This window comes from Carcharhinus amblyrhynchos, chromosome 1, assembly GCF_965287045.1.
Source record: "Carcharhinus amblyrhynchos chromosome 1, sCarAmb.v2.hapA, whole genome shotgun sequence".
NCBI classification, from domain to species: domain Eukaryota; kingdom Metazoa; phylum Chordata; class Chondrichthyes; order Carcharhiniformes; family Carcharhinidae; genus Carcharhinus; species Carcharhinus amblyrhynchos.
The window spans coordinates 28,794,843-28,821,449 of NC_137324.1; the positions used below are offsets into that span (position 1 = coordinate 28,794,843).

Below are 26,607 nucleotides of genomic sequence, written 5' to 3' on the forward strand. Positions count from 1 at the left end.
CCCCCTTTTACAAGTCATGAGGAATTGAATATCTCCTTAAACAACTGCCACAATTCGTCAACTGTCCTACCTCTTAGCCTTTCTGCCTAGTCCACTAGGGCCAAGTCTGCCCTCATGCCAACATAATTACCTTTGTTTAACTCCAGAATGCGAGTGTGGGACTTGTTTCTCTCCCTTGAGCAGAATTTTGAATTCTAATGTACTATGATCACTCTTCCCGAGAGGATTCTTAACTATGTAGTCATTATGTGATGAGAAATTTCTTCACCCAGAGGGTGGTGAATATGTGGAATTCACAACCACAGAAAGTAGTCAAGGCTAAAACAAACATTCCGATCAAGAAATTAGATATAGCTCTTGGGCTCAAGGGATTGGTGGGGGAACAGTCAGAATATTGACTATAATCAAAATGAATGGTGGAGCAGGCTGGAAAAAAAAAAGGGTTTAATGCCCTACTCCTGCTTCTAGTTTCTATGAATTACTCCCTGTTCATTCCACAATACTTAATCCAGAGTAGCCTGCTGTATGGTTGGTTCCACAACATATTGCTAAGAAATGATCTCTAATAAATTCAATGAAGTGTCTCCCAGGGCTACTCTTGCCAATTTGATTAATCCTGTTTATGTGCACATTAAAAAAATCACCCGTGATTATTTCTGTATCTTTCTTACAAGCCCCCAGTATTTCCTGATTCATACTGAATTCCACACCGGAAATACTGTTTGGGGCAACTACATCACCTGATAGAGTAAGCAAAACTGGGAAAAAACTTTTCTTTAAAAATTACAGGCAATCAGGTTACAAACTTCTAATCTGAGAATATTTCTAATGAAAAATATAGCAAAAAGAGAAAGAGGAAGAGAATAAAAAGAGAACAAGGAAATGGAAGTACTTCTATTTAAATTGCAGATTGCACAATGTCACAACATCTCACAGCAAATGAAATACTTTGAAGTGTAGTCACTATTGTAACAATCATTAGCACCAACCTTCAAAACACAAACGGTGAAATAAACCACCAGGTATTTTGTTTTAGGCAAGGTTGATTAAGAGATCTTGCTCAGGACATTGGAGAACTTCTTCCAATAAAGGCAAGGATGTTTAGGTCCATGTCTTGTTAGCTCATCACATTGAAAACATACAATCCTATACTGCAGCATCAGTTGGCATTGCTGCCTCACATCAACCAGCAACCTGGGTTTGATCCCTGTCTATGTGGAGTCTGCATGTTCTTCCAGTGCCTGCACGAGTCTCCAACAGTCCAAAGATGTGCAGGTTAGGTGGATTGGCCGTGGTAAATTGCCTGTCAGTGTCTCAGGATGGGTAGGTTAGATGGATTAGTCATGGTAACTGTTTGGGGTTGCACTTTAGGGATTCTAGGATTTCCAACTAATTCCATAGATGGCTACATTTGCAACTAACAGGGAAAGACAGGAGCTCGGAGGCAAAGTAAACCATTGTCAAGGGTTAAATCTACATCTGTGATTGCTCTTTGTTGAATCATCTAATAAAAGAATTAGATAGAATTTCACAAAGACCAGCGTGTTTTAACATGAAAAATAAACCTGTTTTCCTTGTCCTCATCTCGGAGCTCAACATTTAATTGCATAGAAATTAGACCATTTGGCTGAAGATTGTGCTCTGTATTCTATTTACTTCCATTTCACTATCAACAGATACTTCTATTCATTTCTGCCTCCCAGATTCCTCCTAAAAGATCAGTTCATCTCCCAAAGTAGGCACGTGCCCCAGGCACAGAACATTCTAAATGCTTATGGTGTCTTATTATGAGCCCCAGCTCACATTATGCTGACTGTATCGTGAATTGCAACAGCACATTCTTGATTGTAGGGGTCACAAGGTCCAGTGATCATTTGCATGTGTAATCATGTAATTCTGTTAACAAACCTGTGCTGGCTAGCCCAATTATCCACACAATTCAGAATGACTGAAAATTTCATTTCAAATTCTGGTTCCTTCTGCTTTAAGCGAAGGTGATGCGCTGGCTTACTTCCTGCTGCATCTCCACACCAGCACTCAGTTTACACATCAGAAAAAAAAAGGATTAAAACACTGCATGCAGTCAGAACTTCTGATATTCCTCCTGACCATGTAAAAAGCCAATGCATGATGACTTTGTCTCTTCAACTTCAGTGACTTAGCTGTTCAGTCATCGCCAACAAGCTGTGTCTCTAGTAAGCTTAAGAACCACCTCAAAAGCTGCCATTGTTCCCCTGGTGCACCCTCTCCATTGTAGGCAAGAACCTGGCCATCAGGCACCCTCAGTGTCACCACACAGTGCAGGTCTGGTCCATTCCTCACTCCTGTGCTGTGGCAATAACTGGAGCCATTTTCCACTTCATCTGGGGCCTGTGTTCTTAGGAATGCAAAGTACAAACCTGTAGATTAGATTAAAAAAAGGGAGGAAAAGTGGGCTGAACATTGCCTTAATCCTGATGGCCAATTTTGAGCGTGTGGCCGCATCAAACTGTGTGTAGGCCCTTGGTATGCAAACACCAAGGGATTTTACCTGTCCCCAGCGTTATGAAGAATGGGTTCAGCCACACCTCCGCAGAACGCCCTAAGTAGTTAGACCATGTCATACCATTTGTCTCTTGTGGAAAAGTTGATCCAGACAAATAATTTTAACAACACGTCCATAAGGAAGTGGCCCATGTGTAATGTTAGATAGTTCCATGAGCAGACTGTCAGTCACCTAATGGAATGACTCAGAACTTTCAAGCAAACATCAAGATCTAGTTTGGCTGGTGGTGAGAAAGATCCTTCTTACACACCCCTCCTGAATGCTGCCCCCAAGGAGACTGGTGAGGAAGAGAACATTGTCCACCTCCTTGTGGAATGTGCCTTTGCAAGGAAAGTCTGGAGAGAGGGGAGATGGTTTCATCCTGGGTAGCTGTGCTCTACAGGCTGTTCCCAGGGATGCACACCCAAACAAACAACTTGGTGAAAGGCACTCTTTGGTCTGCCAGAAACTGATTGGTCTTACAGTACAAGGAGGTGTCACCACTGAGTATTACAGACTGGTGCATTCTTCAGCCTGGGACTACGTACTGAGGGATATACTAAAGCTTAGGGCAGCCACCAGAGGCACAATGTGGAATATTGCTGTCTAAGACCTTTCATGCTGTGGAGATGCCAGCATTGGACTAGGGTAAACAGTAAGAAGTCTCACAACACCAGGTTAAAGTCCAACATGTTTATTTGGTAGTAAATGCCACTGTCAGCTGATGAAGGGGCAAACCCCAAAAGTTAGTGGCGTTTACTGCCAAATAAACCTGTTGGACTTTAACCAGGTGTTGTGATTTCTTACTGTGTAAGACCTTTCAACCAGTGAACTGAGGACAGCAGAATCCCCTTGGGTTGAATGACTCACTGAATGCATTGTGAATATTACATGTAGCCCAGTTGCATTGAAGCACCTCAGAGTGCAACTTGTTCTATGTAGACAATCTTATGTCAATCATATTGAAGCACCTCAGTGCAACACAATCAATGTACAAAATTTGAATACTATTGCATTGCAATGGCTGTTTATAACATTCTTTCAGATATTTTATGAATAAAGCATATTTTTTTGCAAAAGGGTGAGGGGAGGGCAATGAAAGCAATTAAAAATTCTCCTGTCTGCACAAACTCAACTTTTCAAAATTACAGTTTCTTTCAGAATCTCAAGAAGCCAGACATGGCTTGGCTTCCAAGTCTCTTTCACAGGAAGATTATAAGATTGGATGGATTTGGACACTAGTGGCAACTGCCGCCCCCCTTTTCGTACAGACAGAACGAGGGACTGTTTTGAAGCACACACTTGTCACTACATCCAGCAGGGCACAGTAAGGAGGGCTGGCAGGTGGCACTAAAGGGGCAGCATCTGGAATTACCATCACACCTCCAGCCTCATCTCCAAACCTGGGCGCAGCTGACACACACAAGATCAATATGTCCAGAGGTTAAGATTTAACTGGAACTTGGTGATGGAGCTTTGCCATCTCCTCCAAGAGGACTCCAAAGCCAATGAGCTATTTTGTTTCTTCAGTATTTCCATCCTCTATCAAGTACTTGGGCCTTCGTTCAGCAGCTGGGGAGGCGATGGCCTATTGGTATTATTGTTAGACTATTAATCCAGAAACTCAGCTAGTGTTCTGGTTTGAATTCAGCCACGGCAAGTGGTAGAACTTAAATTCAATAAGAAGAAAAATATCTGGAATTAAAATCTACTAATGACCATGAAACCATTACCAATGATCAGAAAAACTCATCTGGTTCACTAATATCCTTTAGGGAAGGAGATCTGCTGTCTTCACCTGGTCTGGCCTACATGTGACTCCAGAGCCACAGCAGTGTGGTGAACACAAGAACACAAGAACACAAGAACACAAGAACACAAGAACACAATCTAGCCCTTCGAGCCTGCCCCGCCATTCAATAAGATCATGGCTGATCTGTCGTGGCTCAGTTCCACATTCCCGCCCTCTCCCCATAACCCTTAATCCCCTCTTATCGAAAACCCATCAACCCGCGTCTTAAAAATATTTAGCAAGGTAGCCTCAACCACTTCAACGGGCAAAGAATTCCAGAGATTCACCACCTTTTGAGTGAAGAAGTTCTTCCTCAACTCCGTTCTAAACCCCCCCCCCCCCCCCCTTTATCTTGAGGCTGTGCCCCCTAGTCCTACTGTCCTTTCTGAGCAGGAAGAGTCTCTCCACCTCTATCCTATCCATCCCATTCATCATCTTACATGTCTCAATGAGATCTCCCCTCATTCTTCTAAACTCTAACGAGTACAAGCCTAGTTTATTCAGCCTCTCCTCATAGTTCAACCCCCTCAACTCCGGCTCAACTGAGCCGGACTCACTGCCTTCAGGCAAATTGGGGGGGGATGGGCAATAAATGCTGGCCATCCAGCAATGCCCATGTCCCACAAATGAATAAAAACCTTCAGTCAAGCTATGTCTCAGAAATAATTTGCAACATTAGAAAAAGAGCATGAATGTTTCAGACAACAATAATTAGTGCGACCATTCATAAACTGAGCCTCTCCTCTCATTTCTCAAACTTCCCAGACAGAAAACTGATGTTAACTGACTTTTCATCTGATTCTGATGAAGGGTCATCTAGACTCAGAACGTTAGCTCAGTTCTCCCTCCACAGATGCTGTCAGACCTGCTGAGATTTCTCAGCATTTCCTGTTTCCGATTCAGATTCCAGTATCCGCAGTAATTTGCTTTTAATTGGTTTAGCCTGACTAACACATGGAATCATCTGTGTTTCATTCAAAACCTTTTCACCCTCTTTTTTTTTTTAAAATCAGGGAATTTAGAAAATTTCAAGCAAGTCCAACAGAATCTCTGATCAGATATTGACTGACTGACAAAAGCTCTTCCAAATAACCAACCACCTGTTCCAGTGCATTGATTATAAGAACTAGGAGCAGGAGTAGGCCATCTGGCCCCTCAAGCCTGCTCTGCCATTCAATAAGATCATGGCTGATCTTTTCATGACTCAGCTCCACTTGCCTGCCACTCGTCATAACTCTTAATTCCTTCACTGTGCAAAAATCTATCTATCCTTGCCTTAAAAACATTCAAAAGAGAGGTAGCTTCAACTGTTTCACTGGGCAGGGAATTCCAGGTTCACAACCCTTCCTATAAGATCTCCCCTCATTCTTCTGAATTCCAATGGGTATTGCCCCAGACTTAGTCTCTCTTCATAAGCCAACCCTCAACTCCAAAAATCAACCTCCTGAATCTCCTCTGCACCCCCTCCAGTGCCAGTATATCCTTTCTCAAGTAAGGAGACCAAAACTGTACACAGTACTCCAGGTGTGGCCTCACCAGCACCTTATACAGCTGCAATATAACCTCTATTTTTAAATTCCATCCCTCTAGCAATGAAGGACAAAATTCCATTTGCCATCTTAATTACCTGCTGCACCTGCAAACCAACTCCTTGAGATTCCTGCACACGGACACCCCGGTCCCTCTGCACAGCAGCATGCTGCAATTTTTTTAACCATTTAACTAATAATCCATTTTGCTGTTATTCCTACCAAAATGGATGACCTCACATTTGCCAACATTGTACTCCATCTGCCAGACTCTCACCCACTCACTTAGATTATCTACATCTCTTTGCAGATTTTCAGCATAGTCTGCACACTTTGCTCTGCCGCCATCTTAGTGTCATCTGTGACTTTTGACAAACTACACTTGGTCTCCAACTCCAAATCATCTATGTAAATTGTAAACAATTGTGGTCCCAACACTGACCACTGAGACACATCACTAATCGCCAACCAGAACACTACCCATTTACCCCCACTCTTTGCTTTCTTTTAGTTAACCAATTCTCTATCCATGCTAGATTACCCATAAGCTATGAGGAGAGATTGGGCAAACTGGGGTTGTTCTCCCTGGAAAGACGGAGGATGAGGGGTGACCTAATAAAAGGTGTATAAAAATTATGAAGGGCATAGATAGGGTGAACAGTGGGAAGCTTTTTCCTCAGGTCAGAGGTGAAGAACACAAGGGGTCATAAGTTCAAGGTGAGGGCAGCAAGGGTCAACACAGATGTCAGGGGGACATATTTTACAGACTGGGAATAGAGGGCTAGAAATGAATGGTCTAGTTGGGCACATGAGTGGCACAGGTTTGGAGGGCCAAAGGGCTGTATTGTGCTGTACTGTTCTTTGTTCTATAATATGTGCATCTTTACCCTATGCAGAAGTCTTTGGTGCAGCACCTTGACAAATGTCTTCTGGAAATCCAAATACATCACATCCTATTGTCCACTGCACATGTAATTCCACCAAATTAGTCAAATATGACCTGCCTTTTATGAACCCACATTGCGTCTTACCAATGGGACAATTTATATCTACATGTTTCACTTTTTCTTCCTATGAATGATTCATTCCAACTTGAGGACCAGGTCTAGTTTTTATTCATGGCATTATTGAATTTAACCATTACCCATCAGAACTTCCTGTACATAATCATGTTTATAGTGAAACACAGTTTATCCCTTTTGTAGGGTGCTTGTGGGTTAGGCGGTGGCACACTGGTTAGCACTGCTGCCTCAGCGCCAAAAACCCAGATTCAATTCCTGGCTTGGATCACTATGTGGAGTTGCATGTTCTCCCCGTGTCTGTGTGGGTTTCCTCTGGGTGCCTCCCACAGTCCAAAGATGTGCAGGTTAGATGCATTGGCTTTGCTAAATTCTCCCTCAGTGTACCCGAACGGGCGGCAGTGGATTGTGGCAACTAGTGGATTTTCACAGTAACTTCATTTTAGTGTTAATGTAAGCCTACTCATGACACTAACAAAATAAACTACTTTTTAGCGAGGAAGAGAAAGAACACAAAGGCGACAGAACATAAGCAATCAATGAAATTTGACTGCAATTTTAACCTGAACAGGGAAGCTGTTGTTGCCCTCTCACCAGATAAAGACACCAGGAACAGGTAGAGAAGCCCATGCTGGGCAAGTGTGTTATCCTTTCACCAGTTTGCTCTCCTGGGCCCCCACAACAGGGGATGTAGGCTTCCACTTCCCTGAACACAAGATGCATCAACCACATGGTCTCCCTCTGCTTTATGCCGGCACTCCCATGTCAGATTTAAACGAGACCGTAGGAGTTGAGCAAGGTGGAAGTGGGAAATCATCAGGAAGCAGTGGTAAACCATACGAGAGGTTTAAGTTTCCCAATGGTTGTGAGATCCCAGATCACTCCTGCTACCCCTGGCAACTGAAACTTTTCAAAGAATTGCCTCTTTGGGTCCAGCTATATTTTCCACCTTTACTTGGATAGGGAGCCTCTTGCAGCTTCCACTCATTGAAACCCTGCATGGCAGAAGGGGGCTATTTGACCCATCGGGTCTGCACCGACAACAATCCCACCCCAGACCTTATCCCCGCACGTATACCCCACTAACCTACACAACCCAGGCAATTTAGCATGGCCAATAACCTAAACCACACATCTTTGAACTGTGGGAGGAAACCGGAGCACCCAGAGGAAACCCACACAGACACCGAGAGAATGTGCAAACCCACACAGACAATGACTCAAGCTGGGAATTGAACCCAGGGTCCCTGACGCTGAGGCAGCAGGGCTAACCACTGTGCCACTGATCAAGTCTCAATAATTACTGTTCGACTTGAACTGAACAATCAACCATACTCCTGCTTTACAGATGGTGTTACAATTGTCCTCAATGTTGATAGTTCTAATACACATTGCAACCTGCCTTATAGGTTACACTTTTTTGAAAAAAAAAAGGGAATTTAGAGCCCCACCTAGCTGTGTGATCATGGGCAGATTCCAAACAATGTGATACCTTTCATAACCTCTGAACTTCCAAAAGGTTTTCAATTTGATGTGCAGTCACTGTTGGAATGCTGAAAATCACAGCAGCCAACTTGTGGGTAGAAAGATCCCACACAGAGACAAATGCCAAATCATCTGATTTCATGGTTGAGGGATATTTGGCCAGGACATCAGGTCAGTGCTTTTCTAAAAGAAAATAAAATTATAATCAATATTTGCTAATAGAATCTAAACCAACTTGATATCAAAATCAAGCAGAACTTTACTGTAGAATTTTTTTTTTTTAAATCATCCGCCCAATTGGATCCAACTCATCTAAAAAACAAAGCATTTTCATCACTAGAATATTGTTAATGGTAAATTAATTCCATTAAGATACAAAGGTGATGGACATTGTGTATGTTGAAAGCACTTTAATTAAACAAATAGGGGACTTCTTCTACGGAGCTAGCACAGCAAGAGGAGAGCTGAGAGACTGATTAAAGTCAACCAACACTCAGTATAGAGAAGTTCTGTTTTGACATCAAATCGGCTTGGATTCTACTGCAAATACTTCAGAAGTTGTGGTTAAATTTTTGGAGTTAAAAATCAAACTTCCTGATTCAGAGGGGAGAGGAGTCCTACACAGAACCACGGTTAACATTTTAATTCTTTTTGAATCAAGTGCCTCAAGCATTTTGAATTTATATGTTTTTAATGAAACCATTTCAGATCAGAAGGCTTCCAGACTTCCATCAACACAGATGATATGTTGCCGTTAATGGCTGGGATGCAAACAACAATAATGTTTGGCAATTGTGCAATTAAGGAAACAATCAGCCTTTTCTCTTATTTCTGTGGCTATAAATACTCCCACTTACTATGCCTTTTAGCTTTGACAAAGTGACATCAGGACTTGAAACATCAGCTCTTTTCTCTCCCTACAGATGCTGCCAGGCCTGAGATTTTCCAGTGTTTTCTCATTTGGTTTCAGATTCCAGCATCCACAGTAATTGCTTCCTTAATAAAAGCAATCATCTTCCGCAGTCTTTGACTTGTGCTGCAGGATTTGTCGTCATCAGGAACAACTAGCCATTACTCAAAAATATAAATGGTGGAATCTGAGTTTAAAAGAACATGAACATAAGAAATAGGAGCAGGAGTAGACCATCTAGCCCTTCGAGCCTGCCCCGCCATTCAATAAGATCATGGCTGATCTGTCGTGGCTCAGTTCCACATTCCCGCCCTCTCCCATAACCCTTAATCCCCTCGCTTATCAAAAACCCATCAACCCGCATCTTAAAAATATTTAGCAAGGCAGCCTCCACCACCTCAAAGGGCAGAGAATTCCAGAGATTCACCACCCTTTGAGTGAAGAAGTTCCTCCTCAACTCCATTCTAAACCACCCCCCCCTTTATCTTGAGGCTGTGCCCCCTAGTCCTACTGTCCTTTCTGAGCAGGAAGAGTCTCTCCACTTCTATCCTATCCATCCCATTCATCATCTTATATGTCTCAATGAGATCTCCCCTCATTCTTCTAAACTCTAACAAGTACAAGCCTAGTTTATTCAGCCTCTCCTCATAGCTCAACCCTGGTATCAGCCTAGTAAACCTCCTCTGCACTCCCTCCAAGGCCATAATATCCTTGCGTAAGTATGGCGACCAAAACTGCACACAGTACTCCAGCTGTAGTGTGTGCAGTTTTGGTCACCGTACTTACGCAAGGATATTTTGGCCTTGGAGGGAGTGCAGAGGAGGTTTACTAGGCTGATACCGGAGTTGAGCTATGAGGAGAGGCTGAATAAACTAGGCTTGTACTCGTTAGAGTTTAGAAGAATGAGGAGAGATCTCATTGAGACGGGCAATAATAAACTTGTGTTCACAGACTGATACCTGGCTAAGCAATACACAACTGTAAAATTCTCATCCTTGTTTTCCCAATCACTCCATAGCCTCTCCCCAGGTTTGATTCCAGCCTTGGGTGACTTTCTCCCTGTATCTGTCTGGATTTCCTTCCACACTCCAAAGGAAGATTGGCCGTGCTAAACTGCTCCCAAGATGTGTAGGTCAGGGGGAGATTAGTGGGGTAAGTGAGCGGGATGATGGATAGGACCTGGAAAGATGCTCTGTCAGAGAGTTGATGCAAACTTGATGGGCTGAATGGCACTGCAGTGATTCTATGCCTTCAGCTGTCACTGCCCTAAACTGACAGAGACAATGGCTTCTGTACCTCACTTTCCTCCTGAAAACCTACATGTTTAACTAAAGTAAACTATGACGAGACAGTACAGGAAAGAGGATCTGGTACGATGACAATAATCTCTCCCTCAACAAAAATCAAATGGAGATGAACAAGAAACGGTCTAGATCAGCAACAACTTGTCCTGGTTCCCCCCATTTCTACAGTATAGTTAATTAAGCCCACCAACACCTCTACTTTCTCAGAAAACTAAGGAAATTTGGCATGTCTGCTATAGCTCTAATCAACTTTTACAGATGCACCATAGAAAGCATTCTTTCTGGTTCTATCACAGCTTGTTATGGCTCCTGCTCTGCCCAAGGAACTACAAAAGGTCATGAACAAAGCCCAGTCTGTCACACAAACCAACCTCCCATCCATTGACTCTGTCTACACTTCCCATTGCCTCAGAAAAGCAGTCAGCATCATCAAGTGCCCCATGCAGCCCAGACAGACTCTCTTCTACCCTCTTCTGTTGGGAAAAATTACAAGAGTCCAAGGTCACGTGCCAACCAACTCAAGAACAGCTTATTCCCTGCTGCCATCAGACCTTTGAGTGGATCCACCTCACATTAAGTTGTTCTTTCGCTACACCCTAGCTATGACTGTAACACTACATTCTGCACTCTCCTTTCCTTCTCTATGAATGGTATGCTTTATCTGTATAGCACACAAGAAATAATATGTCACTGTATACTAATGTGACAATAATAAATCAAATTGTGGTTTATCCCTTGTGGCTCCCTCAGTTACATTTTGTTTTACAATGCCTTATTTATAATAGTGAACTCAGATGCAATTTGTCTCACAACATGATAACACATTGTAGATTTGATAGAAGACTTCAAAATTATTTAAGCGGTTGATATGGTGATTATGGAAAAATTGTTGCCATTTGTGGGCGAGTCTCAAACTAGATAGCCACTAACAGTTTACACAGAGTGGCAAGAATGTGGAATACTTGCCATATGGACTGGTTTAAGTAGATAGTATTGATACATTTAAAAAGGGAGGCTTGATGCACCCACGAGGAAGAAGTGAATAGAGGGAAATGGATGGGAAAATGCTTACATGGAGATTAAGCACCAAAGTATACAGACCAGTTGACCTGAATGATTCCATGTATTGTCTGTGAAACTCCCATTGTTTCAAGCAACCCCCAAACACTTACAATATGGATCCTCACTCCAGACTTACCCTCCATCTGATAAATGTTACACATACCTTCACAGCATCAGGCAACCCAGGTTCAGTTCCCAGCCTTGGGTCACTGTCTGCATGGAGTCTGCCTGTTCTCCCAGCGTACCTGTGGGTTTCCTCCCACAGTCCAAAAGAAAATCTGTTGGACTTTAACCTGGGTGTTGTGAGACTTCTTACTGCGAAGAGGTGAATTGGCTATGCTTAGTTCTCCCTCAGCATACCCAAACAGGTGCTGCACCTAGGGGCTTTTCACAGCAACTTCATTGAAAACAAGAACACAGCAGGAGTAGGCCATCTAGCCCTTCGAGCCTGCCCCACCATTCAATAAGATCATGGCTGATCTGAAGTGGATCAGTTCCACTTTCCCCCCCCATAACCCTTAATTCCCCTTGTCTGTCAAAAACTTATCTACCTGTGTCTTAAATACATTTAGCGAGGTAGCCTCCACCACTTCAACAGGCAGAGAATTCTAGAGATTCACCACCCTTTGAGTGAAGAAGTTCCTCCTCAACTCTGATCTAAACTGCACCACCACCACTACCACCAGCACCCCCCCCCCCCCTCCACCCCGTGTGAATGTAAGCCTACTTGTGACTAATAAACAAACTTTAAAATTGACAAGGCATCTCAGAACTGGTACAAGTTTCTTCTTCAAAACCTCAATTTGACTTCCTAGTATTAAAGCCAATTTTAATCTGTTAAAAGTTAACATTTTATTGTAATGAAGCCTAACCACACCAAGTGGTTTTTTAAAAAGTTGCTAATTTGCATTTAATCCACATTGAGTTGGTTTGATTTTAAGCTCACAAACTTTTTCTTCTGTTTACAGCAGGACTGAAAAAGCTGACTGTAACAATGGACTTCTGACATGAACAGAACACAATACATTTAAACTGTGAAGGGATCAGGTGGTGTGTGTGAAACTCTCAATTGGCTTTCATTCCCACCTGATCTGGGCAATTCCTGGTTTAAAAACATTCATTTTGTCATTATTCTGGATAAAGGGACCCTTCAAACGTTATTTAAGCCACTTTCAACATTAGGGTAGACAGTACAGACACTTCTCCCTTACTTCAATAGCTGGTTGACCAGCGCCCAATGCTACTTTTTCTACAGTTTAGTGACTGGATCCAGCTATAAATAATATTTCCTGATCTCGTCGCTATCCCCACAGCAGTCTAAGCAGACAAAAGGGTATTTTAGGTATCTTACCCCAGTTTAGACTAACAAAAAAAAAAGACTCCCCCCACCAAAAAATTCCCGACTTTTATACAATAGTTGGAACATGCTAGAAACACACAGAAACTCCCTTCAACATTTGCAATAGTATAGGACAGCTCAACATCCCCGGGATCCACTGAGTGTTGTCAGCTTAGATTTCTAGCATTTGTGGCTCCTCTTATTTCCTGGGGTCAGAGAGACATAGCTATACATTGTTAATTTGTTTTCAATATTCTGGTGTATGTTGAATAACCTGCTGTTAATTTTTGGAGTGCGGTTACAGGATCGCAAGCGTAACAGCGAAATAAGAAACCGTCCCAGCCTGTAAATGAAACCCGAAAGTAACCAGGAATACTCACCGACGGACGAGACGACAGCCAAGAGCAAATAGTATCCGTGTCCGGGGTGTTTCATGGTGCTTGTGTGTGTGTCTCTGTGACTTCTGGCCGCTGATGATTGCTCTCTATCTCAGTCTACCAACAGCGACTCCTCACTACTGCGCTTTGCCTGTTCTGTAACGTTGCCGGCAAAATAAGCAGGAGAGCCAGCGGTGCTCTCATATGATTCCCATCATGTGACAAGTTCCAGCTGCTGTTTTCATTGCGGAGGTGGGGATTGTATCTTGTGGATCAGACTTCAGGTTAAAACTTTGTCCGCTTTGAAAATAATAATAAAACATTTTTAGTGTAAAAAAATCACTCAGTCGGCAAAGCCTTTATTGAATATGAACGCGTGGGATATAAAGCTTCAAAACGATTTCTATTTTAAATTGATTTCCTCCATTCTTAACGCCACGAGTGCATGTGTTGAGATCACTCCCAGATCTCTGCCCTGAAGCTTAAAGAGCTACTGAGAGGGAGATTTGTTTTAATTAATGAGGCGGAAAATGTATTAAGACACAGAATTTTGTTTACAAGTTTATCTATTAGTGTCACAAGTAGGTTGACATTAACACTGCAATGAAGTTATTGTGAAAATCCCCTGATTGCCACACTCTGGTGCTTATTTGGGTGCACTGAGGGAGAACTTAGCATGGCCGATGCATCAAACCAGCACGTCTTTCGGACTGTGGAAACCGGAGCACCCAGAGGAAACCCACGCAGACACGGGAAGAACATGCAGACTCTATACAGGCAGTGACCCAAGCCAGGAACTGAACCTGAGTCCCTGGCGCTGTGAAGAAGCAGTGCTAACCACTGTGCCACTGCCACCCCAATATACAGCAAGCAAGGTTTGTGCCCCACAAGTGCCAGGTAACGGTCATCTCCAACAAGGCAGAATCTAATCACCTCCCCATGACATTCAATAGCATCACCCTTGATGAATCAATCCCCCACTATCAACATTTTAGGAGTTACTATTGACCAGAAACTGAACGGGATCAGCCACATAAACATCGTGACTGCAAGGGCTATATCAATATTGTGAATTCTTTGGAGAGTAACCCACATTCTGATTCTCCATAGCCTGTCCACAAGTTAAGTTTTAAGTTTAAGCATTAGTGTCACAAGTAGGCTTACATTAACGCTGCAATGAAATTGCTGTGAAAATCTCCTAGTCGCAACACTCTGATGCCTGTTCAGGTACACTGAGGGAGAATTTAACACGGCCAATGCATCTAACCAGCACATCTTTCGTACTGTGGAAGGAAACTGAAACATCTGGAGGAAACTCACGGAGACACAGGGGAAATGTGCAGACTCTGCACAGACAGTGACCCAAGCTGGGAATCGAAACCAGATCATTGACGCTGTGAGGCAGCAATCTAATCACTGTGCCACCATGCCACCCCAGCTCTTAACATCTTCCAGAGTAGAAATGGTCAAGAGCTTCAGGTTTTTAGGTGTCCAGATCACCTACAAATTGTCCTGGTCACCCCATGCCGCCACTATAGTTAAGAAAGCCCACCAACACTTCAACTTTCTCAGAAGACCAAGGAAGTTTGGCATGTCTGCTACAACTCTCACCAACTTTCACAGATGTATCATAGAAAGCATTCTTTCTGATATGGCTCCTGCAATTCCCAAGACCGCAGGAAACTACATTGGGTCATGAATAAAGCCCAACCCATCATGCAAACCAGCCTGCCATCCATTGACTCTGTCTACACTTCCCGCTGCCTCGACAAAGCAGCCAGCATAATTAAGGACCCCAGGCACCCCAGACATTCTCTCTTCCACCTTCTTCCATGAGGAAAAACATACAAAGGTCTGATGACATGTGCTAACCAACTCAAGAATAGCTTCTTCCCTGCTGCCAACAGACTTTTGAATGGGCCTACTTTGCAATAAGTTTCTCTACACCCTAGCTATGACTAACACTACATTCTGCATTCTCTATGAACGTTATGCTTTGTCAATATAGCGTGCAAGAAACAATACTTCACTGTATATTAATACGTGTGACAATAATAAATCAATTCAAAGGTCATTGAATCAAACCTTAAATTTGTTTCTCTGTCTGCAAAATGTGGCCAGGCCTGCTGAGTATTCCCAGCACTTTGTTTCTTTTTCAGATTTCTAGCATTGCCACAAACCATATGTTTGCAAATAATGGGACTGTTTAGATATTTGGCTGAGTAATCAGTCCATGCTTGTGGCTCGGTTTGTGGTGCTCATGCTTCTGAGTCACAAGGTGCTGGACTCAAACTCTGATCGTGTGAACGTGTCTGATCATGTCAAGGTGGACACACCAGTGCTGTACTGTTGGACATGTTGTCTTACAGATGAGACATGAAACTATTTCATTGGGTAAAATAACCCATGGCAGAGGAATATTCCCAGGGTGGTATTGATTAGCAGGCAGAATCTAATTTAAATGTCAAAATGTGGATCCTTTTAATTTGGGTTGGGTTCCTTCCTCCTATGAGCACGTGATCATTTATACTGCACCAGGCACCCTTATTCAGAACAGTTAGCCAACTGATTCTGTCTTTCACAGGTTGCCAGCAACGGACTGTGCATTATCTGATTGATTCAGGCACTGACAAAAATTATTTTATTACAGCTTGTTGAATAAATTGTTTAAAGTTTATTTGTTTATTAATCACAAGGCAAGCTTACATTAACACTGCAATGAAGTTATTGTGAAAAATCCCCTGATTGCCACTCCGGCACCTGTTTGGGTACACTGGGAGAGAATTTAGCATGGCCAATGCACCTAACCCGTACATCTTTGAACTGTGGAAGGAAACCAGAGGAAACCCACACAGTCACGGGGAGAACGTGCAGACTCCATACAGACAGTGAACCCCGAGACCAGGAAATGAACCCATGTCCCTGGTTCTGTGAGGCAGCAGTGCTAACCACTGTGCCACCGTACCGGGCAAATCTTTCCTCCAACTTTAGCCAAGGTAAAAAGTAAATTTACCAGAATTACAAATTTAATAATTTAGCTTTTCCAATCCATGTACTGACTCTCGCTATCTCAGGATTTCAATACCTATAGCTGTTTAAATTGGCAAGAATCCTCACCTTTACTTTTGCTGTGTCAAAACACACTAAATCTGTAATGTCAGCCTTTTCCAACCCAAATGTGGAACTGCAACTAAAGGAAATCATGTAATAGGATGCAACATTTGCCATGCAATGAGAAGTGCCCAGGACACAGTGGGAGGTGGTGGCCAGGGTAATGAATGTCAAGTGTGCATACAATGCATAGTTACTCAATGAAAATTTACCAGGTCAAGTAAGGTAAGAGGATACAGTTGAGCATTCCAACGATAAAGTTGATCCTGTGTTTTTACACAGAGGCGCTTAGAGTACAGGAGGTTAATTAGAAAGCAGGAGGTTATGCTGAACCCTGAAAAAATACAAGTTTGACCCCAGCTCAAGAAATGTTTCCAATTCTGAATGCCAAACTTTAGAAAGGACAGTACATCTTTGAAGCAAATACAAATTAGATTTACTTGAATGGTTGTAGGTTTGAGGGAATTGAATTATATGGAGAGGTTGAATAAATTGACATTGTTTTTTCTCAGAGCAGAAAAAGCAAAGCAGAAATTTAAAGGAGATGTTTAGCATACCATAACATAACTAAAGTGAAACTGCTTCCAGTGGCTAAAGGGCAGATACAAGGTTATTGGCAAAACAGTGGGTAGCACTGCTGTCTCACAGTGCCAGGGACCTAGGTTTGATTCCTGGCTTGGGTCACTGTCTGTGCAGAGTCTGCACATTCTCCCCGTGTCTGTGTAGGTTTCCCTCTGGGTGTTCCGATTTCCTTCCACAGTCTGAAGGACGTGCTGGTTAGGTGCATTGGCCATGCTAAATTCTCCCTCAGTGAACCCGATAAGGTGCCAGAGTGTGGTGACTAGAGGATTTTCACTGTAACTTCATTGCAGTGTGTATGAAAGCCTACTTGTGACACTAATAAATAAATAAAAGAACCAGAGTTGACACAAGTACCTGGCTGGCATTTGGAATGCACTGTCTGATAGTATGATGGATATAGATTCAATAATAGGCCCTCAAAGAGGAAATGGATAAATACTTAAAAGAGAAAAAATGCAGGAATATGGGAAAACAGTTGGGGAGTGGAACAAACTGGTTTGTTATTTGAAAGAGACAGTGTAGACTCAATGGGCCGAATAGCTTATTTTGTGCAGTATTATCCTATGATTCACTACACTGTACTAAGCATATCCGCAGTTTACATTCACCCACTCCCCTTTTAAAATGACTGATTAGCTTTTACCATCACTGCTCAGAAATAACATGGGGCATTTGCACTTCCCCAGTTGTCTTTGCCGGTACATGTAAAATCACCTGTTGCGTTGCACCATTATGATTTATTAACTGATAACAGCATGTTGCTTACCTTTTTCAAGGACACGCAGCAGTTCAGCAAGATCTCCAGTTGAAATAAAAGGATTTATTTTCAACACCTGACCTCACTACATGGCAGATAACACACATTTCTTATGTTCTTATGTTCATACCCTCACAACTTGCCTGGACTTGCAAAATCTCACGAACTGGCCTGTCTGGAGACAATACACAACTCTTTAACCTGTGCTTAATGCTCTCTCCACTCACATTGTCTGTACCTTTAAGACTTAATTACCTGTAAAGACTCGCATTCCAATCATTATTCTGTAAATTGAGATTGTGTCTTTATGCGCCCTGTTTGTGAATAGAACTCCTACTTACCTGACAAAGGAGCAGCCTTCCAAAAGTTAGTGGCGTTTGCTACCAAATAAATCGGTTGGACTTTAACCTGATGTTGTGAGACTTATTACTGTGGTTACCCCAGTCCAACGCCAGGATCTCCACATCATGACTAACACTGAGCATGGTCATAGCCCTGCCAACATTAGAGAAATAAAACTACAGAAGTAGATTGGAAATACACTTAGGTTAATTTTTTTTGACAATGAGAAAATAGGCATCAGCAGATCTGGGCAAGCCTTGAAGCAGTGTGACCCACAGTCAGAGTTACATTTTCTATTAAATCTTACATTGTACCTAGTGGATACTTAATGGCTTGCTGAGATTATCATCTGCACAAATACCTTATTCCATTTTTTACTCTAATGAGTCAAAATGAACAACAGCAGAAGATGTTGGAAATACTTTTCAAAACTTTGAAAGGGTTTGTTTCCAAAACAATGATCTTTGCTCCTCCCTAATTTTTTTTTATGGGATGTTGGCATCGCTGGCTAGGCCAGCATTTATTGCCCATCCATAAATGCCCTTGAGAAGGTGATGGTGAGCTGATTTTTAAATTGCTGCAATCCATGTGGTATAGGTACGCCAACAGTGCTATTAGGGAGGAAATTCCAGGATTTTAATCCAGCAACAGTGAAGGAACGGCGATATCTTTCTAAGTCAGGATGGTGAGTGACTTGAAAGGAAACCTCCATTTGGTGATGTTCCCATGAATCTGTTGCCTTTGTCCTCTTTCTTGAGCATTGTTGGAGCTTCACTCATTGAGGCAAGTGGAGAGTATTCCACCACACCCCTAACTTGTGCCTTGTAGATAGTGGACAGGGTTTGGGAAGTCAGGAGGTGAGTTACTTGCCGCAGAATTCTCAGCCACTGATCCGTTCATGTAGCTATGGTATTTATATGGCTGGTCCAGTTCAGTTTCTGGTCAATAATAACCCTCAGGATGTTGAAAGTGGGGCAAAAACAGTAAATGCTGGAAAAACTCTGCAGGTCTGGCAGCATCTTTGGAGAGAGAAAATAGAGTTAACGTTTCAGTCTGGGTGGCTCCTCTTCTTCCTCTGAAGAAGTCATATAGACTCATAACTTTAATTCTAGTTTCTCTCTACACAGATGCTGCTGGACCTGCTGAGTTTTTCCAGCATTTTTGTTATTTCCAGCATCTGCAGTATTTTGCCTTTATTATGTTGACAGTGAGAGATTCCTTGATGGTAATGCCTTTGAATGTCAAGAGGCGATGGTTAGGTTCTCTCTTGTTGGAGATGGTTATTGCCTGGCACTTGTGTGATGCCAAATGTCACTTGCCACTTATTAACGCAAGCCTGGACATTGCTTGCCCCATTTGGACATTTCTCTGCTTCAGTATCTGAGGAATTGCAAAAAATTGCTGAACATTGTGCAATTATCAGCGAACATCCTCACTTCTGACCTTATGATGGAAGAAAGGTCATTGATGAAGCGGCTGAAGATGGTTGGGTTTGGGACTCTAACCTGAGGAACTCCTGCAGTGATGTCCTGGGACTAAGATAATTGGCCTCCAGCAACCACAACCACTTTGTGTTAAGTATGACTCTGACCAGTTGGAGAGTTTCTCCCGATTCCCATTGATTCCAGATTTGTTCGGGCTCCTTGATTTTGTCAAATACTGCCTTGATTCCAAGGGCAGTTACTCCTACCTCTTCAGTTCAGCTCTTTTGCCCATGTTTGGTCTAAGGCTGTAACAAAGTTGGGAGTTGAGTGGTCCTGGTGCAACCCAAACTGAGTACCAGTGAACTGGCTACTGTGGACTTTGGACCATTGGCTGTTAAGTATGATTCCATGAAAATGACTATGTCAGGCAGTTGCTTGACTAATCTGTGAAACAGCTCTCCCAATTGGCACAAGTCCTGTAGATATTCATCAGGAAGAGTTTGCAGCTCGACACGACTGAGTTGTTGAAATATTTTGCCTATGAGAGTACCAAGTAATCTGTGAGTGTTGACGACCCAAATCTGAACTATTCATATATGTTGCTAAGGTCTCTGCTTCCATCACCTGCTCTGGTAGAGGATTGCACTGCATTCAGACTGACAAGAATTGTCCTCCAACTTAGTCCTCTCACTCCAGATCCTTCATTAGGAGCAATTTATGTCTGTCTGGCCTACGCCTAATTCTTATGTTGATATGTCTCCCTTGGCCCTTCCTGGCATGGTGGCACAATAGTTAGCACAGCTGCCTCACAGCGCCAGAGACCCAGGTTCCATTCCGGCTTCAGATGACTGTCTGTGTGGATTTTGCATGTTCTCCCCATGTCTGCATGGGTTTCCTCCAGCTACTCCGGTTTCCTGCCACAATCCAAAGATGTGCAGTTTAGTTTGATTAGCCATGCTAAATTGACCCTTACTGTCATGGATTAGCAGGGTAAATCCATAGGGTTACAGGGATAGGGCCTGGATGGGATCGTTATTGGTACAGGCTCGATGGGCCAAATGGCCTTCTGTACTGTATGAGTTCTGTGATTCTCCATGATTCAATAATTCAAATATTATCAAAGGTCGCCCCTTCTGTGCTAAGAAAATGAGGCTCACTAACGATCTGCATCCTGGGGAGGAAGTGGGAGAGCTTGTGGTAGCTGTAGGTTCCTGATACCCTCCACCGCTTTCCTGAGAGAAACACGCAAACTCTCTTCTCAGGAAACCGTTCTCAACTCTCATTTGCTTTGCTGCTGAAAATATGCCACAGGAAGAAGGCACAAGCTGCTCTGAATTCTGCTTTAGCATTACTTTCTACTCTCCCTAACAGACACACATGGGTGAACCTCAGGGGAGACACACCAGGCAACATCCGGTAGGTGACAACAACAACTCACATTAACATAGTGCCCTTCACATAGAAAATGTCCCAAATCTCTTCACAGAGGCATATTCCACAAACGCACAAAGATGGACATCAAGGCAAAGAAGGGGGAATAGGAGAAGTGATCTAAAGCTTTATGGTTTCAAAGGGAATCTGAAAGGTGGAGAAGTTGGAAGCTAACTTACAAAGCTGCCTGGGAACAGTGCGTGACTGCTTCAGCCTGGAGGAATCCTGTTGGTCTGTAAAGTTACCATGTGCTGAGACAGCACTGATTGGGAAAGAGGTCGAAATTGTTGCTCTAGCCAATGTGCATCTCTACTTGCTCAGCACACAGCCAGTTGGTTAAAAACACGAGGTAGAGAGACAGGGAGGTGGAGAATGGATATTTCAGAACTTGGGGCTTAGGCAACTGAAGACCTGCCCATCATTGGTTGAGAAATTAAAATTGAGAATGCACAAGGGGCCAGAATTAGAGAAACACTGATATCATGACTTCTCATCTTTGCTCAAAAAGGCAGGTGTGGCCTTGATTTAATGTTTTGTTTAAAGGAGAGCACCTGTGACATGGGGTGGCTCGGTGACACAGTGGCTAGCAGTGCTGCCTCATATAGCCTGGCTTTGATTCCTGGCTTGGATCACTGTGTGTGTGGGGACTGCACATTCTCCCTATGTCTGCATGGGTTTTTTCCAGGTGCTCTGGTTTCCTCCCGCAGTTCAAAAGTCATGCTGGTTAAGTGCGTTGGCCATGCTAAATTCTCCCTCAGTGTACCCAAACAGGCGCTGGAGTGTGACAAGTGAAGTTTAAAGTTTATTTATTCATGTCACAAGCAGACTTACGTTCACACTGCAACGAAGTTACTATGAAAATCCCCTAGTTGCCACACTCTGGTGCCTGTTCAGTTACACTGAGGGAGAATTTAGCATGGCCAATCCACCTAACCTGCATATCTTTGGACTATGGAAGGAAAGCAGAGCACCTGGAAGAAACCCACGCAGACATGGGGAGAATGTGCAAACTCCACACAGACAGTGACTGAGGCAGGAATTGAACCCGGGTCCCTGGCACTGTGAGGCAGCACTATGCCACCACGTTGCCCCAAGGGATTTTTACAGTAACTTCATTGCGATGTTAATGTAAGCCTACATGTGCCACTGATAAACAAACTTTAAACTTAAAACTTCAAATAATGTGTACTCCCTCAATTCTGTAAGGAAATGCCAGCCTTGTACCCACAACCTGCTGATATAGGAGTGCTGCCATTGGGCTACCAATTAATGGTCAGTTTCCCATCCTATAATTTGTTCGCCAGCTGAATCAGTTCTCCGCCATCAGTATTCCAAAATAAATTTGTAGTTGCTGCCCAGGTACTTGGTATAATGCATTATGGTTTGGGAGATTCCTGCATTCAGGGTATGAGAAGGGTTAGGAATTCCCCAACTATTTGATTATGTTTAGCTCCCAGCTGGCATTTTACTCATCTTGTTCTTCAAAATGACAGCTATGACCGGTGAACTCTGCTAATCCGAGATGTGAAGCTTTAGCAGCAGCTGCCGACTTCCCTGAATTTCTCATTTTATCTTTTGTTTACAGGCCAGCATTGATGCCCATTGCTAACTTCTCTGTTCTGATCAGCTGTATATTTTAGCTGGGAAAGTTCAATATTTCCCTGACTAAACTGGGGGATCTCTAGCCTCAGCTACTGCCAACCTCAGCCTAAGTTAGACTGAGGGAAGTGGTGTTTTTCATAGAATCCCTACAGTATAGAAGGAAGGCATACGGCCCATTGAGTCTGCACCACTCACAATCCCACCCAGGCCCTATTCCTGTAACACCACATATTTACCCTGCTAGTCCCCTGACATTAGGGTCAATTTACATGGCCAATCAGCCTAACCTGCACATCTTTGGACTGTGGGAGGAAACCGGAGCACCTGGAGAAATCCTCGCTGACATGGGGAGAATGTGCAAACTCCACACAGACAGTGACTCGAGGCCGGAATTGAACCCGGGTCCCTGGCGCTGTGAGGCAACAGTGCTAACCACTGTGCCACTGTGAGATCAAGCGTCCGATCAAGCCCAAGATGGGGTCACCCTGTCAGCTTGGATCTTGTTCGTCTCCCTTGTCGGAACTTTGAGTTGGATTCAGTTGGTTTTTGAATTCGGTTTTTTGGAGCAAGCAAGGAACAGATTTAGGTTTGCCTGGTCCACTCTGAGCATTGGCTTTGTAACTTTAAAAATGGACCTGGTATCAGCTCCATGTGGGGCAAAGATAATCGGTCCCCAGTGGTTTTGTCTGCTTGTAAACATAATGATATATGTTTTCACATGTGTTAGATACCCGACTGGTTAAGAAAAGTGAATTCCAAATGACTACTACTGCTCTTCCCGAAAGTGAGTACTGCACAATCTATCTTTTATTTCTATTTTTGAAACAAAAGTTTATGAAGATGTAGACAAGCAAAGAGCTGTGACGTTAAGAGAAACTTCACTGGTTGTGGGCTGTTTTCTGTTCCTTGCTGCAATGATATTTTTAGTAATACAATCAATATATTGAGGCAGGCATTGGGCTTTGAATTTAGCCTAAAGAAGCAAATTGTTAAGGCCGATCTGTGACTGCAGGGCCCGTATCAATCGATCAGCCTTCTGTCCATCAGTTTTTCATGAGGAATAAATAATATGATGTTTTCCCTAGCATTTGAGTGGGGGTCATTTAGCTGCTTGGATTTGACAATTCAGATCGTTCTGTACTTATAAAGATTAAAAGCAGGTCAGTGAAAATTTCTCATGATGGTTCTTTCTTAATCTATTAGACAACTGAAACAATAGTACTAGCGGATTCAGTAAACAATTCACCAATTGTGGCACGGTCCTTGGTTGAGAGGTGAATGTTGGCTTGTTCACCAGGGGACCTCTGCCGCTTTTCCTCAAATACTGCTATGAGATAGTTTGCATTCGCACGCATGGACAGAAGGAATGTGCCCAACACTTTACTTTTTATTATTTTCATGGGACGTGGGTGTCACTGGCCAGGCCAGCATTTATTGCCCATTCCTAATTGCCTTTTGAGAAGGTAGTGGTGGTTTGGTATCATTCATGAATCACTGTGGTCCCTGTGGTATAGGTACACCGAGAGTGCGGTTGGGAAGAGAGTTCCAGGATTTTGCTTCAATGGCAGTGGAGGAACACTGATATATTTCCAAGTCAGGATGTTGTGTGGTTTAGAGGGGAATTTGTAGGTGGTGGTGTTCCCATATGTCTACTGTCCTTGTAATTCTAGGCGCTAAAGGTCACAGGTTTAGATGGTACTGTCTAAGGAGCCTTGCTGAGTTGCTCCAATGCATCTTGCTATTGCTACCACCCTACATCGCCGTGCAGGGGGTGAATGTTTAAGATATTGGAAGGAATGCCAATCAAGGGGAAGGCTTTGTCCCAGATGGGGTCAAGATTCTTCAGTTGGAGTTGCACTCATCCAGCCAAGTGGAGAGTATTCCATCACACTCCTGACTTGTGCCTTGTAGATGGTGGACAGGCTTTGGGGGGGTGGGGGCGTGTTTGGGGGTGAGTTACTCATTTCAGAATTCCCAATTTCTGACCTACTTTTTTAGCAGTAAGAAGTGTCATAACACCAGGTCAAAGTCCAATAGGTTTATTTGGTAGTACACACCACTAGTTTTCGGAGAGCTTGCTGCCCCTTCATCAGGCACATGGGAGTACTATTCACATAGGGCATATAAAAACACAAACTCAATTTACAAAATAATGATTGGAATGCAATTCTTTACAGCTAATCAAGTCTTAAAGGTACAGACAATTTGAGTGGAGAGAGCATTAAGCACAGATTAAAGAGATATGTATTGTCTCCAGATAAGACAGTTAGTGAGCACCTCCACATCATGACTACTTTTTTAGCCACAGTTAATCTGGCAGGACCAGAAGTTTCCTCCCAAAAATGTGCTGGGGAATTCCGCTTGGAAGTTCTCAAGTAAGGTTTTGCATCGCAGTTGTCTGATATAAATCACTAACTTCAGATGGTTCTGCCAGTGCTACACTAGCGATAAGTCTGAAAAAATAAATAAACACACTCGAACTTCACCATAACCACTATAAAGAACCAGACTGATCCCTGCATGTGACATGCTGCTACCCCAACCCCACCTGCCCCGGATCTGGATTCCTGAACCGACCCCACACCCCCTCATCCCCATCCCACCCCACCCCACCCCAGAAGCCTAATGTGTATCTTAGCAGGTAAGTCCTATCTCTACGATCAGAGACAGGAAGATCTGAGCCAACTGGTAGGTTCCAGAGTGTTTCTGCATGGGGACTCAGGTTTTGAGTTCTCTGTCAGGTTACCATGTATGGGTTTTTATATATTTTTTTCCCCATACTATAAATTTTTTGGGTACCAAACTTCATAAATGTTTGTCTGCACATTTGGTAATGTGAGGAGTTAGCTGTGTTATAATTGGAGATTCTTTATGCATCGAGTAGATTAGGTGTAAATAAAGACTGTCACATGATGATGAGTGATGAAACTATACATTTATAGAAACATGTGTAGGAAATCAGAATAATTCCGGATGCTTAAATGGAAATTAGAACCATTTTAAATGATTGAGTCTGTCTGTGGCGTTCACAGCTTAACAACATGAGGCAAGAAAGTTACAATTCAAAGTGATCTGGCTATTTGAATATTTTTGACTGTAATGATAAACTCAGGTTGGAATTATGTTACTGAAGAACAATTTAGATTCCAAATTGTCCGCTTGCTTAAACATTATTAATCACAGTTCAGGATGTAACTATTGATTGTGTATTGATGGTCCTATGATGTAATTGAATGGTGTTTTGATCATACTGATTGTGTTGTAAATGATGAGAACCAATTGTTTTTACCAAATCTGATAGGGAAAATCCTGGATAACAGAACTAGAGAGAGATAAAAAAGGGCTCTTTGTAAGGGTCTAGCACGTAGTTGTATAGCTTCACAGAAGGTAAAAGAGACAGCAGAAAGAAATCAGACTCGACCAGAACGAGCACTGTCCTATGTCCACATTGCTCAGGAGGTTAAAGGCCATGTGTGACTCATAAAGCTAATTAGCCTGATTGTTCATTGCTTTATTACTCAATAAATCCTCTTAATGTGTTACACCGAAACCACTGACGACCAATGTTTTGTCTTGTCAAGAATCTGAGAAAAAGGTTCAAGTAGCTTGGAGCTTTAAAACTAGAAGGTTGGTAAGTCATATTTTAATAGTTTTTCCACACTTAGAGGATTTCAAAATTGCATAACTTGGTGACAACTTCTGATCCTCATGTTGCTAACTCTGGTTAGTCATATTTCTGAAGGATTCATCAGATTTCCAAACCCCATCTGCCTAAATAGCCATAATTTCCCATCTACAATATTTGTATTGCTAATAAAATGTTGATGGAAGAAAAAACTTTTTATTAGTACTATTCCAGGGTTGATAGAAACTTCAAGACAATCCTGGTAAAGCAGCAATGCTAGGAAATGCCTGAGCCCTGACAGAACTAAAGAGCCCTCAAACTGAATATTGAATACTGACCTCTCCATAATTGCTCCTAACTCCATGTTCTATAGTTTGAAGATAATTCCATTT

General features: G+C 42.8%; 1 protein-coding gene across 2 annotated transcripts in view; it reads right to left on the reverse strand.

Moving 5' to 3' along the window:
* Positions 1–13,560, reverse strand: part of LOC145349075 (uncharacterized) — a 49,223-nt gene extending 35,663 nt beyond the window's left edge. Inside the window, exons 1-2 of one of the 2 annotated variants that reach the window (XM_080197399.1) lie at positions 13,345–13,416; positions 9,207–9,385 (exon numbers count right to left, since the gene is read on the reverse strand). Coding sequence is in view for 1 of the 2 variants with exons in the window: in XM_080197389.1 (XP_080053515.1) it covers positions 13,345–13,399 (55 nt within the window). In the remaining variant the exon portion in view is untranslated. Of the gene's footprint in view, positions 1–9,206; positions 9,386–13,344 lie in introns of both variants that reach the window. The other variant, XM_080197389.1, reaches the window with a different exon arrangement.
* Between the last annotated feature and the right edge of the window lie 13,047 nt (positions 13,561–26,607).